Source organism: Zootoca vivipara, chromosome 2 (assembly GCF_963506605.1).
Source record: "Zootoca vivipara chromosome 2, rZooViv1.1, whole genome shotgun sequence".
NCBI classification, from domain to species: Eukaryota; Metazoa; Chordata; class Lepidosauria; order Squamata; family Lacertidae; genus Zootoca; species Zootoca vivipara.
In genome coordinates this window covers 119,210,469-119,227,495 of record NC_083277.1, presented here as the reverse complement: position 1 = coordinate 119,227,495, position 17,027 = coordinate 119,210,469, and the positions used below count along the sequence as shown (strand labels likewise).

Genomic DNA, 17,027 nt, shown 5'->3' with positions numbered 1-17,027 from the left:
GACAAACCTAGACAGCATCTTAAAAAGCAGAGACATCACCTTGCCGACAAAGGTCCGTATAGTTAAAGCTATGGTTTTCCCCAGTAGTGATGTATGGAAGTGAGAGCTGGACCATAAAGAAGGCTGATCGCCAAAGAATTGATGCTTTTGAATTATGGTGCTGGAGGAGACTCTTGAGAGTCCCACGGACTGCAAGAAGATCAAACCTATCCATTCTGAAGGAAATCAGCCCTGAAGGACAGATCCTGAAGCTGAGGCTCCAGTACTTTGGCCACCTCATGAGAAGAGAAGACTCCCTGGAAAAGACCCTGATGCTGGGAAAGATTGAGGGCACAAGGAGAAGGGGACGACAGAGGACGAGATGGTTGGACAGTGTTCTCGAAGCTACAAACATGAGTTTGACCAAGCTGCGGGAGGCAGGGGAATACAGGAGTGCCTGGCGTGCTCCGGTCCATGGGGTCATGAAGTGACACGACTAAACAACAACATTCTATCTTTAGGCGGAGGAGGCAATCACTTCAACCACCAGATGCTGGGGGGCAGGGAGCGGTGAAGAGGACGGAGCTATTTGTGCCATGTGAATTGTGGTGCACCAACTAAGAAGTTGCCTCAAGTGTCTGGGCCAGTGCCTGGGTGGGTGAGGGATCGTGAGATGTAAAATGCACTTTAGATTCATGTTTCCTGAGGCGAAATGGGAAGCTGCCTTCTCCCCCCACTGAAGCCTTGTCTACTAGGGTTGCACAGCAGCAGTGACTTCCAGAAAGATCTCATGAGATCTTGTGGAACTCTCACAAGAGTTCTGAGAACTGTCGTGAGATGTCGCAGGAAGCCGCTGTCATTACCCTGCTTCACTCCAACTCATTGGTGGGGCCGGACCTGCCTCTGGGGCTCCGCTTGTTGTCACCCCCCCCCCCAGTGGGATGCTGCAAGGGAAGTTCCCTTGAGAGTGGATGGAAAGAAAAGGAAGTTTCTAGAATTGGCACTCTGGGATTTCACAGTACAGCCAGCACCTCTGATTTATACTGCAGCCTTGCAAGGCCTATTGCTGCTCAACACGGGAGGCCAATGTACCACCACACATGTGCCCCCAGAGGTGTTTTCTGGTGTTCACAGGGTCTCGTCCCCTCCTTGCCCCTCCTTTCACTGAAATCAGGGTTGAAAGAAACCTTCTGTTGTAGCCAATAGATGCCTCATTGCACCATGGAGGGCATTTTTGGCGGTGGGTAAGAGCTGGGTAAGAGAGGGTTACCCAGACACGGTGGCAGAATGGATCAGGTGTTGGAAGGCTAGGGTTCAAATCTCTGCTCTGCCACAAAGCTTAGCAGATGAATGTGGGCCAGTCAGTGTCCCCCAGTCTAACCTATCTCACCGGCTTGTTGTGAGTGTAAAATGCGGGAGGAGAAGCGTGTTTGTCACTCTGAGCTCCTTGGAGGGTGGGAGAGGGAAAAATAGGTAAGCAAACAGATTGGCAAAACGTTCTCAGAAGGAGTTGGATGCTGAATGTGCAGAGGTAAGCTGATACGTGAACATGTAGAAAAGTAAACATGTAGAAAATTCTGGGAGCTCTTGTTCTCCACAGTCTTGTTTTCAAAATTTCACTGTCTCTGGTCCTTTGGGAGAAATAGGGTATTGTCCGCCCCCCAACCACAAAAAAAATTACCTTAGTGCCAAGTGCTTCCAACCATGTGCAGACTGTTCTGTTCCCTTTTTTTAAAGGAACAATGAAATCACTGGACACACCTGTTTTATATTTTGTGTTCCAGCAATTGAATGCAAAGATGAAATTCTGACTAGTTTTGCAACCTGCAAACCTGCATTTAATCAACCTGCTGCATTTCAATGTCCTAAAAGAGCGGAAGTTGCTTCTTGGGCTGCTAGTCATTTTAGGCAAAGCTTCATTTGCATTTTTGAACATCCTCTCCCCCCCTTCCAAAACAAACAGGCCGTTTCCACGCATTCCCTGCTCGCCCCCATCACCCCTAGGGAGCAGCCTGCCCAACCCCATTGGCCTCTGCTGGCTGCCAATAGATGTTCCTGTGATATAAATGATAAATGGCTTTTTATAGGCAAAAATAGTCAGTGGTTGTGTCCGATAGTCTGCCAAGCCAGCAGCTGAAGCCAGCCTGGATCTATCAAAGCGCGTATTCCCCCTCTCTCTGGTTGCCTTAAATGGCTTTTGTGTGTTTCCTTTTTTGCCTTTGCTAGCGGTTGTGAACCTTTTCTACCTTGTGCCCCCTCCCAACCGCAACTCAACCCTACCGCAGGTTGCATCCTGTGCAGCAACCCAGGATTTAAGTAAGGGGGGGGGGACACAACCCCTTTGCTGTGGTGAAGAAAGAAGAAATATTGGGATGTTTTTAGAAAATAAACAGTGGACTAGGCCCTGGCTGGCGGCGCTGAAGCCCTCCTGGACTGACAGGGTGGACCCTGAAGGCTCTTGTGGACAGTGAAGGTCCTCAGTACCTCCCTGCTCATGGCAGAGGTTCTTCAAGTCCAGCGGGCCCATATGCACAGCCCCATCCTCAGGTAAGAACAGGGAGTGGTCGTTTTCCTGGGCTGAGGCTGCAATCCTGCACAGACTTGCCGTGCAGTCCTAAGCGTGGTGGCATTCAACTCAGTTTTTCAGTTGAGCAAATCCATTGCAATGAATGGAGCTGACTTAGCCATGTCCATTAATTTCAGTGGGTTTGCTCAGAGTAAAGACTTAGCTGAATACCAGTACCCTCTGTCTACTCAGTTTGCACCCAGGTAAGTGGGGCTAGGATTACCTAGGAGTTTGTCCCACTGAACTCAGTGGGGTTTACTTCTGAGCAGACAGGTACAGGCTTGTGCTGTAGAAGTTCTGAGTTGTTGTAAAGCTGGACTAGAAAGTGCCCCTGTGCCTGGGGGTTTGTTTGGCTGCTTCTAGGTTTCAGCCAGGCTGCCTTTTCAAGATGGAAAACCCACTAACGGTGAGCTCAAAGTTATTTTATACGGTTTATGTTCCTCCTCTTCCTTCCTCTTCTTTTGAAAAGGGCCTTAGGGACGGTTAGTAAATTCTATAGCACTTGAGGGAAAAATAAAGAAGGCTGTGATACCTTAAAGACCAGCAGTTTCATTGTTTGTAAGCCGAGCAGGCGCATTGTCTACACCAGATTTTAGGGGCTCTTGGGGAAGATGTATTCAGTGTGGGGCTCTTCCTGAATGAGTCCACCTCCATGACACTGTCGCCACTGCCTAGCCACTTAATTAACAATTTTCTACATTTCATAGAATCATGGAATTGTAGAGTTAGTCCAACTCTCTGGAATGCATGAATCCCAGTACCCAGGCCCCCAACCAGACCAGACCCTGCTTACCTTTGCAAATGTGCTAGAAATTTTATTGCTGCACCACTGTTTTATATTCCACCTTTTCTCCAAGGAGCTTAGTGCTCCCCCCCCCAACTCTATTTATCCTAACAACAACCCTGTGGGTTAGGTTTGTTGTTGTTTAGTCGTTTAGTCGTGCCCAACTCTTCGTGACCCCATGGACCAGAGCACACCAGGCACTCCTGTCTCTCTTCCACTGCTTCCCATAGTTTGGTCAGACTCATGTTGGTAGCTTCGAGAACACAGTCCAACCATCTCATCCTCTGTCGCCCCCTGTGGGTTAGGTTAGATTAGACATCCACAGTGACTGGTCCAAAGTCACCCAGTGTGCATCACATCTGGTGTGATGGCTGATACACTGTCTCACCATTGGTGCATGCTCTGGTTTTCTCCTGCTTGGACTACTGCAATGTGCTCCACCTGGGGCTACCTTTGAAGGCGACTCAGAAACTGCACATAATCCAGAATGCAGCAGCTAGACTGGTGACTGGGAGCAGCCACCAGGACCATATAACACCAGTCCTGAGAGATCTACACTGGCTCCCAGTATGTTTCTGATCACAATTCAAAGGGTTGGTGCTGACCTTTAAAGCCCTAAATGGCCCCAGCCTAGTATACCTGAAGGAGTGTCTCCACCCCTATTGTTCAGCCTGGACACTGAGATCCAGCTCCGAGGGCCTTCTTGGCAGTGGCACCCTCCTTGTGGAATGCCCTCCCATCAGATGTCAAATAAATAAACAACTACGGTATCTGACTTTTAGAAGACATCTGAAGGCAGTCCTGTGCAAGGAAGTTTTTAATGTTTGAAGTTTTATTGTCGCTTTAATATTTTGTTGGGAGCCGCCCAGAATGTCTGGGGAAACCCAGTCAGATGGGCAGCATATAAATAGTAAAATTATTAATTATTACTATTATTTGGGATTCAAACCCTGTCCTCCCACAGCTTAGTCAAATGCAGATGGTAGCTCATCTCAGGGTGGTGGGTTCAAACCCCACGTTGGGCAAAGGTTTCCTGCAAGGGATGGGCTAGAATGCCCTCCTGGTCCCTTCCAACTCTACTGTTCTATGATTCTAGCCACTACACTACTCTGGGACACTGGAGCAGAACACAAGGAAAGCAAATTGGGAGCATTTCTATGTTATATTCTGTTAATGTTGATACTCCACATTCCCTCCAAGTTGCTCAAGGTTCTCCCTGCTCCATTTATCCTCATAATGCCCCTGTGGGTAGGTTAGGTTGAGGAATGTATGAAACTGCCGTGAACAGAGTGAGACCATTGATCCAGTGCTTTCTGAAAGCTGCTGTCCAAGATGTCAGGCAGGAGACTCTCCCAGCCCTACCTGGAGATGCAGTCAATTGGACCTGAGGCCATTTGCATGGAATGCATGCACTCTACCAATGCGCTCCCCCCCCCCCATGGCTGCCTCAGGGTCACCCAGTGAGATCCTCTGTGCTCTCCCTCCGCACCACTCAGGGTCGTCTTAAGCATCCCTGGCGCCCTGGTGCGGCGGATCCCTCTGGCGCCCCCCGTTCTGTTTCCCAGCGCGGCGGGCGGGCTCAGCGCGCAGTGTGGCTGCTGGGCACTGCTGCGTGGTGGGTGGGTGGATGGGTGCAGCACGGCTGCAGGCGCTGCTGCATGGCAGGTGGGTGGGCTTAGCGTGCAGCGCAGCTGCACGGCGCCCCCCCTAGCGGGAGGGCACCCTGGCGCCCTGCGCCACCCAGCCTAGCCGTAGGGCTGGCCCTGACACCACTGCTCAGAAGGGCAAGGGGAGGCTGCTGTTCCTTCTCCACCTTGCTGCTGTCCCTGCTTGTGTGCTTCCAGAGCGCAGTAATCAGGCAAAGGGGGGGGGGAGAACAATAGAATCGTAGGAAGATCACAGCCAGGGGACTTGGGGCAGGGTAGGCAGTAAGCAAAGGTTTCCCTGCTAGGGCGTAGGCCTTGGTGGATGCCTGACATTGCTGACCCCCTTCTGTTGGCTTAGCTTGGCACCCAGGGGGCCATTCTGGCTGGGGCTGATGCAAGCTGGAGTCCAACAACATCTGTAGGGCCACAGGTTCTCCTCTGGCACAGATGGAGTGGGGAATCAATGGAATGAGGTTACCCTGGAATACCAGATACTGTGGGGGCACTCTTTCAGTGCAAAAGTGGTGTTTGCCCCCCCCCTGCTTGCTTTGTTTATTCCTTCTTTGTGACCTAATTGAGTTCTGCTTCAGCAGCATTATTAATTCCCCCCCCCAACTATTTCTTCTTCTTCCTGGAAATATTGACATCACTATTCCCATCAGTGGCAATGTCACTCAGGGCAGATGCATCTAATTTAGAACGAGGCCCTTCTTTCCAGAACTGCATCGCCTTGACTTTGCCTGAATGGGTGACCAAGAGGGGAACAGGCCCCTCCCTTTGAATCTTTTTCTTTCCTGAGTATTTAACTCTTTAAAGTAGATTTAAAAAAAATTAAAAAAAAACTTTGAACAATGTGCCTCTTAAATTGGGGACAGCAAGGCAATCTTCTGTTTTCCTTAAGTGTGATCAAGTTTTCAGAGTTCTTTTCTTGACTGGGCCAGATCAGCTCTGGCTGCGTTGGAAAAAAACCTTTTGCTCGTACCATATAAATCAAGACAGTGACTATGCCATGGTGTCGTAAGGTCATTGTAGGGATGTGGAAAAATGTGTTTTGGTTTCTCGGAGTTTCGTATTTTTCAAATATTGCTTTCATTCTCCACATTGCTGCATAAGTTTGCAGTTTGTTTTAACAAAATCCAGCGTAAAATAATCAGCATTACAGTGTGAATTTCTCCATATATATACACATGTTTTTACATACCATATTATATATAGTCTGCATCAACAGAAGTCTAGTGTCCCAATCAAGTGACTTATAAGTCTTGCTCTATACTGCTTTGGTCAGACCACACCTGGACTTCTGTGTCCAGTTCTGAGCACCACAATTTAAGAATATTGACAAGCTGGAACATGTACAGAGGAGGGTGACCAAGATGATCTGGTAACCAAACCTTGTGAGGAATGATGGAGGGAATTGGGTATGTTAAACCTGGGAAAGAGACGCCTGGGAGGAGATATGATAGCCGCCTTCAAATATCTCAAGGGCTGCTCTGGAGGGGAGGCCTCAAACCAATGGCTTCAAGTTACAAGAAAGGAGATTCTGACTAAACATCAGAAAGAACGTTTTGATGGTAAGAGCTGTTTAACAATGAACAGTAGAACAGTCTCCCTTGAGAGGTGGTGGACTTGCCTTCCTTGGAGGTTTATAAACAGAGGCTGGATGGCCACCTGTGATGTATGATCTAGTTGAGATTCTTGCATTGCAGGGGGTTGGATTAGATTACTCTTGGGGTCCTTTCCGACCCTATGATTCTATGATTTTGTGCCATTTTCCCCATTACAGACATTTTTGCAATTTCCCCTAATGTACCTTCATGTGCTATGCCTTTGATGTCTATTTTACCCTAGTGTGTGTATTTTTATACACATTCTGCTAAGAAGTGCAAAAATTTGCGGAAGCAATTGCTTCTACATGCGAAAGTTGAAGGATAGCTGTGTTCTGGTTTGTACATTGTTTCGGAAACTGCAGATTAGGTGAGTGTGCCTTTGAACGTGAACTGAACTCCTCCCCCAACCCCACTGGTGGCCCAACCCTGCGCTGCCCCCCCTGCCCTTTCACCCACCCAGCCCGGCTCAATCTGCTGAGTGTTGCTACACACGCCTTCCCCCAAGTCCTGGCCTTGTGGCTGCATCTTCTAGGCCTTGGGTGCTCTTGCGGGGAGTTTCTTCAACCAGAACTCCTGGTGTGGAAGGATATGGGTGCTAATTCTTGTCTGGAAACTTCCTTCCCTTCCTAAGGGAAGCTGAATGGCATATCAGTGCTGAGCAGAGTTAAAGCAGCTTGCAAGACGGTTGCGAGGCAGCAGCTCCTGTCCCCTCAACTAACATGCTGTTTAGCGTTCTACTCGCACAATGTGGCTGATCACGATCAGGACTGGTGCCCACACAAGGTGCCTGCCACCAGAGTGTGACAAGTGTAGGGACCCTGGTGGGTGTGGGGCGGAACGAACAGCTCATTACAAACACAAAGGAAACTCTCTGCCATCGCTCACATGCGCTAAAATGCTGCAAGTCAACTTTCTGCAGTTACCTAGTAACGCTACTGGGAGGGAAAGTAAGTTGCACAGTGATGTTTCCAACTTGAGACCTTGCAGTGGGTTTGAGGGTCACCTTTGCTTCTCTTCTCCATAACTGGGGTCCCTAGAAATGAGAGGAGAGGTGGGGAGGCAAATCTGGGCCCAAAGGGGAGGTACGCTGAGGAGAACGTGGCTTTGCTTTCAACTGCAGCTTGCACAATTTCTCCATCCTTCATGGCTTGTGCCTGTGTGTAGCTGCCATCTGCTACTGATATTCCTCAGCAGCAGGAGGGAAGTGTGCGATCACACACACACACACACACACACACACACACACTGATCCTGATCCAGTTTTTATGGTTCAGGGGAGAGGCAGGATGTTTCTTAGAGCCTCACAATTTTTTCTACTCTGTCTTCCGCTGCATTTAGGGACCCAGGGTGATAATACAGGAAGTGTAGAATTCCCCCACCCCTGCCAGTGCGTTTGGCACCTTCATCTTTTAGAGCAGGCATAGGAAAACCTGGCCCTCCAGATGTGTTGGGACTACAACTCCCATGATCCCTAGCTAACAGGACACAGTGGTCAGGGATGATAGGAATTGTAGTCCCAAAACATCTGGAGGGCCGAGTTTGTCTATGCCTGTTTTAGAGGAATTCTATCCTTATGACTGTAATTTGTTTTAATTTGTTTTGGACATCGCATTTTCAAATACAGTCATACCTCGGGTTACAGACGCTTCAGGTTGCGTTTTTTCAGGTTGCGTCCCGTGCCAAAACCGGAAGTACCCGAATGGGTTACTTCTGGGTTTTGGTGCTCACGCATGCACAGAAACACTAAATCACACTTTGCGCATGCGCAGAAGTGTCAAATTGCGACCCGTGCGTGCGCAGACGTGGGGCTGCGGGTTGTGAACGTGCCTCCCGCATGGATCACGTTCGCAACCCGAGCGTCCACTGTAGCTGTAACGTACCCTTGCACCTTATGGTGAAGGGTGGGTAAGAAATCATCATCATCATCAACAACAACAGCAGCAACTAATAATAAAACAATTATAGCAACTTGCCTTATAGGGCTCTTGAAGAAGATTGTCCTCATAGCAGCCTTAAAAGGCCAGTCTTATCCATCAGATACGCTGCCAGCCCTGCTTGCTGTGCTCACCCCACTTCCCTTTCCACCCTCTTTTACTCTCACACCCTTCAGCCCTTACCCACTCAAACTCCTTTAACCTCCTCCCCTCCAATTCCCAAAGCTACCCCTCCCCCACCTCCCCCAACAGTTCACAGAGGAGAGAGGAATGAAGAGGAGACAAGACTTTCTTTCCTTCTCCCTCTGGTGCTGCCCAAATGAAGTGCGCCATTTGAAACGTATCCTTCCTTCTGCCAGCAGCACATTAAGGGGAGAAAGACTTCAACCTGTGGTGAGGTGACAGTGGTGGGGAGCGCATGAAGACTTGCCTGTGCTGCCCGCCCAGTTGCCCACTTGCTCATGCCATTGAACCACTCACCAATTCACTTTCTCCCTCAGCCAGGCCGCATGCTTGCTCGGACCCCAGGCTTGCCTCACCTTGTTATGCACACATTTGAGCAAACAGGGCAGTCTCGAGCAGGTCGGCCACCCTGGCGCTGAGGGGCGGAGATCGCTCCGGTGCCCCCAGCCTCGCAGTGTGCAGCATGGTTTCCGTGCAGCGCCCTGCCTGCTGACCCGGCGCCCTGGCGCACCGCGCCACCGGGGGTCTACCTAGAGCTGGCCCCGTGAGCAAATAAGCCCTGTTTAGGGAAGTTTTTAATGTGTGACATTTTAATGTATTTTTATTTTTGTTGGAAGCCACCCAGAGTGGCTGGGGAAACCCAGCCAGATGGGCGGGGTACAAATAATAAATTATTATTATTATTATTATTATTATTATTATTATTAGCAGCAAGTGGGCTGGTGTGTGGCAGCCACAATGACTACGGGGAACATGGGAAGGCCTGATGAGCCATTTCAAACCTGCTTGCTCTGCTCGCCTGCTTGCTTCTACTGCTGCCCTTCCTGCTCCACTCAGTTGCTGTGTCCAATGTTGTCATGCTGCAGTTTGTGTGGCCGCCTAGTGGTGACCACACAAACTGCAGCATGGCAACTTTTTTGGGGGTAAGAATATTATATAGTAAGCTATGACTATGCATGTCATAGGGACGCAGGTGGCGCTGTGGGTTAAACCGCAGAGCCTAGGGCTTGCTGATCAGAAGGTTGGCGGTTCGAATCCCTGCGATGGGGTGAGCTCCCATTGCTCGGTCCCTACTCCTGCCAACCTAGCCGTTCAAAAGCACGTCAAAGTACAAGTGGATAAATAGGGAAGGTAAACGGCATTTCTGTGTGCTGCTCTGGTTCACCAGAAGTGGCTTTGTCATGCTGGCCACATGACCTGGAAGCTGTATGCCGGCTCCCTCGGCCAATAACACGAAATGAGCGCGCAACCCCAGAGTCGGTATCGACTGGACTTAATGGTCAGGGGCCCCTTTACCTTTACCTATGCATGTATATACAGTAAAAGCAATGGCCAAGTTGACCACCTTATTGTTTACTTGTAAACAAAATCTGCCCTTATTCCCTTATGGGGTACACAAGAGCCCTTATAGAGTCCTTTTGTAGGTTCTCCTTTGGTAGGAGAAAATAACAGAGACCAACCAGAGAATATTGAGAAGCAAAGCAGCTAGTAAGCCTGATCCTTATTAAAGCTGTTGTAACTGGGTGCTCCCCTCACACACAGGAGAGAGGAGGAGGACCCAGAGCAAAAGTGTGCCTGCCCTTATACAGACTTTTAAAATTGCCCACCCTCAAACTCCAGACCACCCCCAGAAACATCATACATACATCACAGAAGGGGTGTAGCCCATGACCACACACCCCAGATACGTCATACCTACCTAATAGAAAAGGTGGTCTACAACAGAAATCTGAATGCGTTATCTCCTGTCTGGCAAGTTACCTGATTGCCTTATCTGATTGCCTTTTCTGGTAGTCTGACCATTCCTTTGAGATGGTAATCACTTAATTCCTAAGACAGTGGGGAGGTTCCCTCATCCTCTCCCTCCTTGTGGAGAAACATTTAGTCAGTTTGGGAGTAAAAATGGTTTCAGGACTGTCTTCCTGTGCTGCTTCAGACGTGGTTTATATATCTATGTACATATTTGCTTGGTACATTTATGAACATTTATTTTATATATATATATATATATATATATATATATATATATATATATATGTCAGAGGGCCTGGTGTGGCTACTCTAGAGTAACGACTCCAGCATGGTCTTTTAAGGCTTTTATTAAGTGCTGATTATTTACAGTGTTCAGAGCAGTAGAAATGCATCCTTAAGGTGAGGTGTCAGAACTCCCGAATGGCGATTGGCGCGTTTTCTTCCAGCACCACAACTTTGGCAGACCCAACCTCTTCCCCCTACGTTTGCGTCGCAATTCGGGAGTTGGGGGGGTTGGCCTCCCCCCCCCCCGTGCGTCCAACTTCCTGTCCCACCTGAGGCATGGGCTCCACAACCCTGCCTGAGCCTCGGACACCACTTCCTGACTCTCCGCTGGAGGCAGAGCTCTCCTTACTCTCTCCAGCGCTTGGTGATGGGCTGGAACTTAAGATGGGAGGGACTTCCCTGTATCCCTTGTCCCTCACATCCACCCCCCTCCCAGGCTCCTCTCTCCCCCTCCCTAGTGGCTCTCTGCTTGCTGGGGACGAGTGAAATCCCAAGAAGTCCGTGGCATCCGAGCCTGTGGGTGTAAAAATTTCCCCCCAATCCTGCGATCTCTCTCCTTCCCCCTGAGAAGACGGAAATCCCAAGAAGTCAGTGGCATCAGAGCTGGTGGGAGTAAAAATGTTCTGCCAGTCCTCTCCTGCCTCTGACGTCGTCGACCTCGGTGAAACCCACACCTCTTCTTCCGTGTCCTCAAATTCCGCTTCCCATCTCCATGGGGAGCTGCTGCCTGCTATCCCTTCCTCCTGCTCCTCCCCCTCTCCCTCCCTTTCCATGTGCCAGGGCTTGGGCCTGTGGGGGAACAGGGCGTGGAACTCTTCCACTAAAAATTCCTCAGGTACTTCCGTGGCCGGTATCCACTCATTGTGGGATGGCGGAGTGTCCTCCCATGCTATCAGGTACTCCAGCCCTCTCACCCCTCTCCTTGAGTCTAAAATCTCAGTTGCCTCATTGAGCTGTCGGGCGTTTCCCGTCTCCCCCCCTCCCTCTGGAGGTTGATCGCTGTCCCTGAACCTGGTACTTTCCCTGTACGGCGACAGCAGTGATCTATGAAACACTGGGTGCACTCTCATGTCCTCCGGCAGTGCTAGCCTGAAGGCTACCGGGTTGACCTGTTGCGTGACCGTGAAGGGGCCCAGCCTCCTGGGTGCTAACTTTTTGCATCGCCCCCTGGTGGGAAGACCTTCCGAGGATAACCAAACCTTGTCCCCCACCCTGATGACCTCTCCCGGCCGCCTGTGGCGATCTGCCCCCTTCTTGTACGCTTCCTTGTAAAAAAGCAAACCCCTCCTTTCCTCAAAGTCTTTGGCCTGCTCCCTCCCCCCTCTCAGGTCTCTGAAGATGCGGGTGGCAAATTCACCAGCTGCCGTCAGTGCTGTGAGTTCTGCCTCGCTCACCACTGCTGCTCCGCAGGACCATGCTGATGGGGGGAAAATGTGCCTGGGTGCTGGTGGCAACTCCTCCTCCATGTACTCTGGCTTGCGGGAGAGGGCATCCGCCCTGACGTTCTGCTCCCCCGGGATGTAGTGGATGGAGAAGTTGAAGTTCGAGAAGAACTCTGCCCACCGTATCTGCCGCTGGTTGAGCACCCTGGCCGTTCTCCAGAACTCCAGGTTCTTGTGGTCTGTGCACACCTGGATGGGGTGCTTGGCGCCCACCAGGAAGTGTCGCCAGTGCTGGAACGCAGCGTGGATCGCGAGAAGTTCCCTATCAAACACTGTGTAGTTGCGTTCAGGCTGGGTCAGCTTCCTGGAGAAGAAGGCACAGGGTCTCCACTCTCTGTTGGCGTCCAGTTGCAACAGAATCGCTCCCACAGCTTTATCAGAAGCATCTGTCTCCAGGCGTAGGGGCGCATCCTGCACCACGTGGAACAGGTGTTGGTCTGAAGCGAACACCCTCTTGAGGCTTTCGAACGCTGCTTGTGCCTCTGGTGTCCACCTGAACTTCTGCTTGCCTCTCAGGCAGTCGGTGATGGGAGCCGTGACACGAGAGAAGTTCTTGATGAACTTCCTGTAGAAGTTAGCGAAGCCTAGTAGGCGTTGGGCATCTTTGCGCGTCCTGGGGCTGTGCCAGTCCAGGATGGTCTGCACTTTGTCCTTGTCCATCGCCAGCCCCTTGTCTGACAGCTTGTAGCCCAGGAAGTCCACCTCCTTGGTGTGAAACTTGCACTTCTCCAGCTTCACATACAGGTGGTTGTCCTTCAGGCGCTGCAACACCTCCCTGACATCCTTCACATGCTGCACTGGGTCATTGGAATAGATAAGGATGTCATCCAGAAAGACCAAGCAGTTCTTGAAGAGGAGGGACCCCAGGACGTGGTGCATGAAGGCCTGGAAGCAGGCTGAGCCCCCTTGCAACCCGAAGGGCATCACCAGATATTCAAAAGAGCCCAGAGGCGTGAACATCGTGGTTTTCCATTCATCGCCCTCCCGGATCCTGATCAAGTTGTACGCCCCCCTCAGGTCTAGCTTGGTGAAAACCTTGCCCCTGCGTGCCGCTGTCAGGAGATCATCCACTCTGGGCATGGGGAAAGCCACTGGCTCTGTCACCGAATTCAGCCGTCTAAAATCCACCACCAGACGGCGCTGTTGCGTGTCTTTCTTGTCCACCCAGAAGACCGGGCTGCCCCCTGCTGCCTTGCTTTCTCTGATGAACCCCCGCTTGAGGTTCTTGTCGATGAAAGCGCGTAGATCCTCCAGTTCCTGGTCTGACATGGCGTACAGCTTGGCTGGGGGTATAGTTGCCCCAGGCACCAGGTTGATCTGGCAGTCAAAAGGCCTGTGTGGAGGTAGGTGGTCGGACTCCGCTTCGCTGAAAACCTCCTGCAGGTCCCAGTACGGCTTGGGTATCGCCTCACCCCCTTTGATGTGCATGGTGGCCACCGTGGCTATCGGAGGCCCCTCCCCTGGTTGGTGCTGCATGCAATGTTCCAGACAAAAGTCCGACCCAAACGTGATGCATCTCTGGTGCCAACTTATGGAGGGGTCGTGGCGCGCCAGCCAGCTCATTCCCAAAACGATGGGGGGGTCTGAGATGGTCGTGACGTTGAAAGCCAGTGTCTCTGAGTGCCTTCCCACTGTCATTCTCATGGGGGGGGGTTTGATGAGTGATGGCCCCTCCCAGCAACTCTCTGCCATCAATGGTGGCCACATGCAGGGGAAAATCCAGCTGCAGAAGTTGGATCTGGTGCTCTTCTGCAAAGTTTCTCGAGAAGAAGTTGGCTGAGGCACCACTGTCAATTAAGGCGAGGACTGTCAGGGGATAGCCATTTGGGAGCGTCAGCGTGACTTCTAGAACCACTCCTGCTCTGGGAGGGGTGGGCTGGCTGTGCTCCTCTCTGTGCGGGTGGGCGGGCTGGGGCTGTTCACTGCTGACTGTGCCTGGCTGCTGCCCCTTGTCTCCTGCAGCCAGGCTGTCTCGTTTCCCTGCTGTGGTGCTACGTCAGTGGGGGAAGGTACAACCGTTCCCGCCTTTCCTTGCCACTCTCTGCGATGTGCGCAGTCTCTGACGCGATGCCGGGGGGAGTTGCAGAGAAAGCAATTCCCGCCTCTTCCCTCCTTGCGTCTTGGCGCCGCCGGGGTTTGAAAAGCCCGCGCGCGCGCTCCCCCGATCTCCATCGGTTCCGGCTCTGGGCTTGGTCTGGGCGGGTCTGGGGGCGGTCCCTGGGGTGGGGTTTGGTGATGTGGTCTGTCCTGAGAGCGTGGGAACCAAGGTTTTGCTGCGCGCGTCGCTTGTTTGTCGTACCATCTGGATTCCTGTCTCACCCCCACCGCTAGCGCCGCTTTGCTTAACTGATCCATAGTCTGCGGTCTAGGACCTCTTGCCAGCTCATCCTTAACGTCTGCATGCAAACCCAGGTAGAAGGCTGATTTCACTGGCTCACTGTTCAGATCCCACCCCAGTTTGTGCACCAGCATGGTGAATTTCGCCCAGTAGTCCCTAACTGTCGATTTTCCTTGTGTTAAGTCATGAAGCTCCTGTTTAGTGGCCTCCATTTCACTGTCGCTAGCGTACATTAATTTTAAAGCTTCTAGAAATAAAGTTGCGTTCTTCATGCAAGGATTTTTTTGCGCGATGAGCGGTCTTACCCATTCCCGGGCGGCCCCCGTCAAATGCTCTATGATAAAGTAGACTCTGTGCGCGTCATCTGGGAATTCTGCTGCATGCAATTCCAGCGCATAATTTATTTCTGTCTCGAATCCGAGGTACTCCCTCGGGTCTCCGCTGAACTTGGTGACTAGGCTCTGTCCCCTTCTCACTTGGACTAGCTGCGGCTGGGGTGCCCCCCCACCTCTAGCGGCTTTCTCCTCTTCCAACTTTTTCTGCAGGTCTAATACCATCACCCTTAGCTGTTTCTCAGTCTCCTCTTTTGTCCTCACCTGGTCCACCAGCTTGTTCAGTTCCTCCTGCGCCCCTCTCGCTTCCTCCTGAGCGGCATGCAATTGCTGCTGTGCGTGCGCTGTGAGGTTCTGCAGCTCCTGCTTCGCTGCTTCGGCCTCCAGCCTCCAATGCTCAGCCTCTTGAGCGCTCATCGCTGCACTCCAAAGTAGCCAAAAAAAAGATTCGGGAGTTGCTGTCAGAGGGCCTGGTGTGGCTACTCTAGAGTAACGACTCCAGCATGGTCTTTTAAGGCTTTTATTAAGTGCTGATTATTTACAGTGTTCAGAGCAGTAGAAATGCATCCTTAAGGTGAGGTGTCAGAACTCCCGAATGGCGATTGGCGCGTTTTCTTCCAGCACCACAACTTTGGCAGACCCAACCTCTTCCCCCTACGTTTGCGTCGCAATTCGGGAGTTGGGGGGATTGGCCTCCCCCCCCGTGCGTCCAACTTCCTGTCCCACCTGAGGCATGGGCTCCACAACCCTGCCTGAGCCTCGGACACCACTTCCTGACTCTCCGCTGGAGGCAGAGCTCTCCTTACTCTCTCCAGCGCTTGGTGATGGGCTGGAACTTAAGATGGGAGGGACTTCCCTGTATCCCTTGTCCCTCACAATATATATATCCTTAATTTTTTTTATTACAGTAGTGATGACCACTTGATGCTTCACTAGGGTTGTTCATCTGCTTACTAGAATGTACCGTCTCTGGAAGTTGAGTCTCCATGTGGGGCAGGCATGCACTCCTCTTAAGTCCTCCAGTGCACATGTGTTTTGATGCATGCACATGAACGCGGAGTCTTCTCTAGGCCACCACTTGCCACTTCACATGCTGCAGCTGCCCACGTTCATTTTAATGCATGATACAGCAAGCACTTCCCTCCCTAGCAGTACATCATTTATCAAAATAACAAATGTGGGTGCTCTTTGCTACTTCTGATACGTGGCCGAGTTTTTCTTAATCGGTTGTCTCCCCACCCTCTACTAATCAGTATCTGGACAGTAAATGTCATCTGATCTGGGCAGTTGGGTCTCCTTGTCTTTAGTTATATAGCACTAGAATTGGTGGACATCTAGTGAAGCTGAATGTTGAAAGATTCAGGGCAGATAAAAGGAAACCCTTCTTCAAATACCGGTAGCACATAGTTAAATGATTGAATTTGTTCACACAAGAGGCAATGATGGCCAGCTGGCTTTGAAAGAAGATTAGAGAAACTCATGGAGGGTAAGGCTATGAATGGCTAGTAGCCAGGATGGCTTCGTTTTACCTCCCCCGTCAGTTGCTGGAACTTGTAGGAGGCGAGAGAGCTCTTGCACCCTGGTTTTGCTTTTGTGGTCTTCCCATGGATGTCTGGACTAGATGGGCTACTGGCCAGATCCAGCAAAACTCCTACTGTGTGGAAGGGGCTTGAGAATAGCCTTTATTTTTTATGTTTGCTGTCTTTCAAAAACAAACCAAAAAACAAAAAACACCACACACTCACAGCTATGCACAGCAATATTTTAAGCCATTGTAATAAACCAAGTAATAAATTCACTGAGCAATATATAAACAATACGGAGACAGCCATAAAAACAGCCTTGGCTCAGCTGATACAAAGCCATGCTTTGCTATAAATTCTCATATACAAACAGTAGAACTATGTTTCTTGTACTCTGGAATACAGTGATAAGAACATGAGGAGAATTGCCATATTGGATCATTCATAGATCTGGCACAGTATTTTGCTTGCCATCTGACCCTAAAATGATTTCCAGAAGATAAAAAGGATGATAACTGTAATGTACTAAGCTTGGGCCCTAGAACAATAGGCAGGTAGGATCCTAGAATGCAAAACTGATTGGCCTGCAGGAGCAGCCCAATCAGGCTCAAGGAGGGAAGCAGAATCAGCCAATCATACAGAACCCATTGTGTAAA

General features: G+C 50.7%; 1 protein-coding gene across 6 annotated transcripts in view; it reads left to right on the top strand.

The window, feature by feature from the left end:
- PDE1B (phosphodiesterase 1B) overlaps window positions 1-17,027 on the top strand; it is a 164,571-nt gene that overhangs the window by 93,486 nt on the left and 54,058 nt on the right. Inside the window, exon 1 of one of the 6 annotated variants that reach the window (XM_035101338.2) lies at window positions 879-2,526. The exons of the other annotated variants lie outside the window; for them this stretch is intronic. Coding sequence (XP_034957229.1) covers window positions 2,474-2,526 — 53 coding nt within the window. The 5' untranslated portion in view covers window positions 879-2,473. Of the gene's footprint in view, window positions 1-878; window positions 2,527-17,027 lie in introns of those variants that run through there. 6 annotated transcript variants of the gene reach the window in all.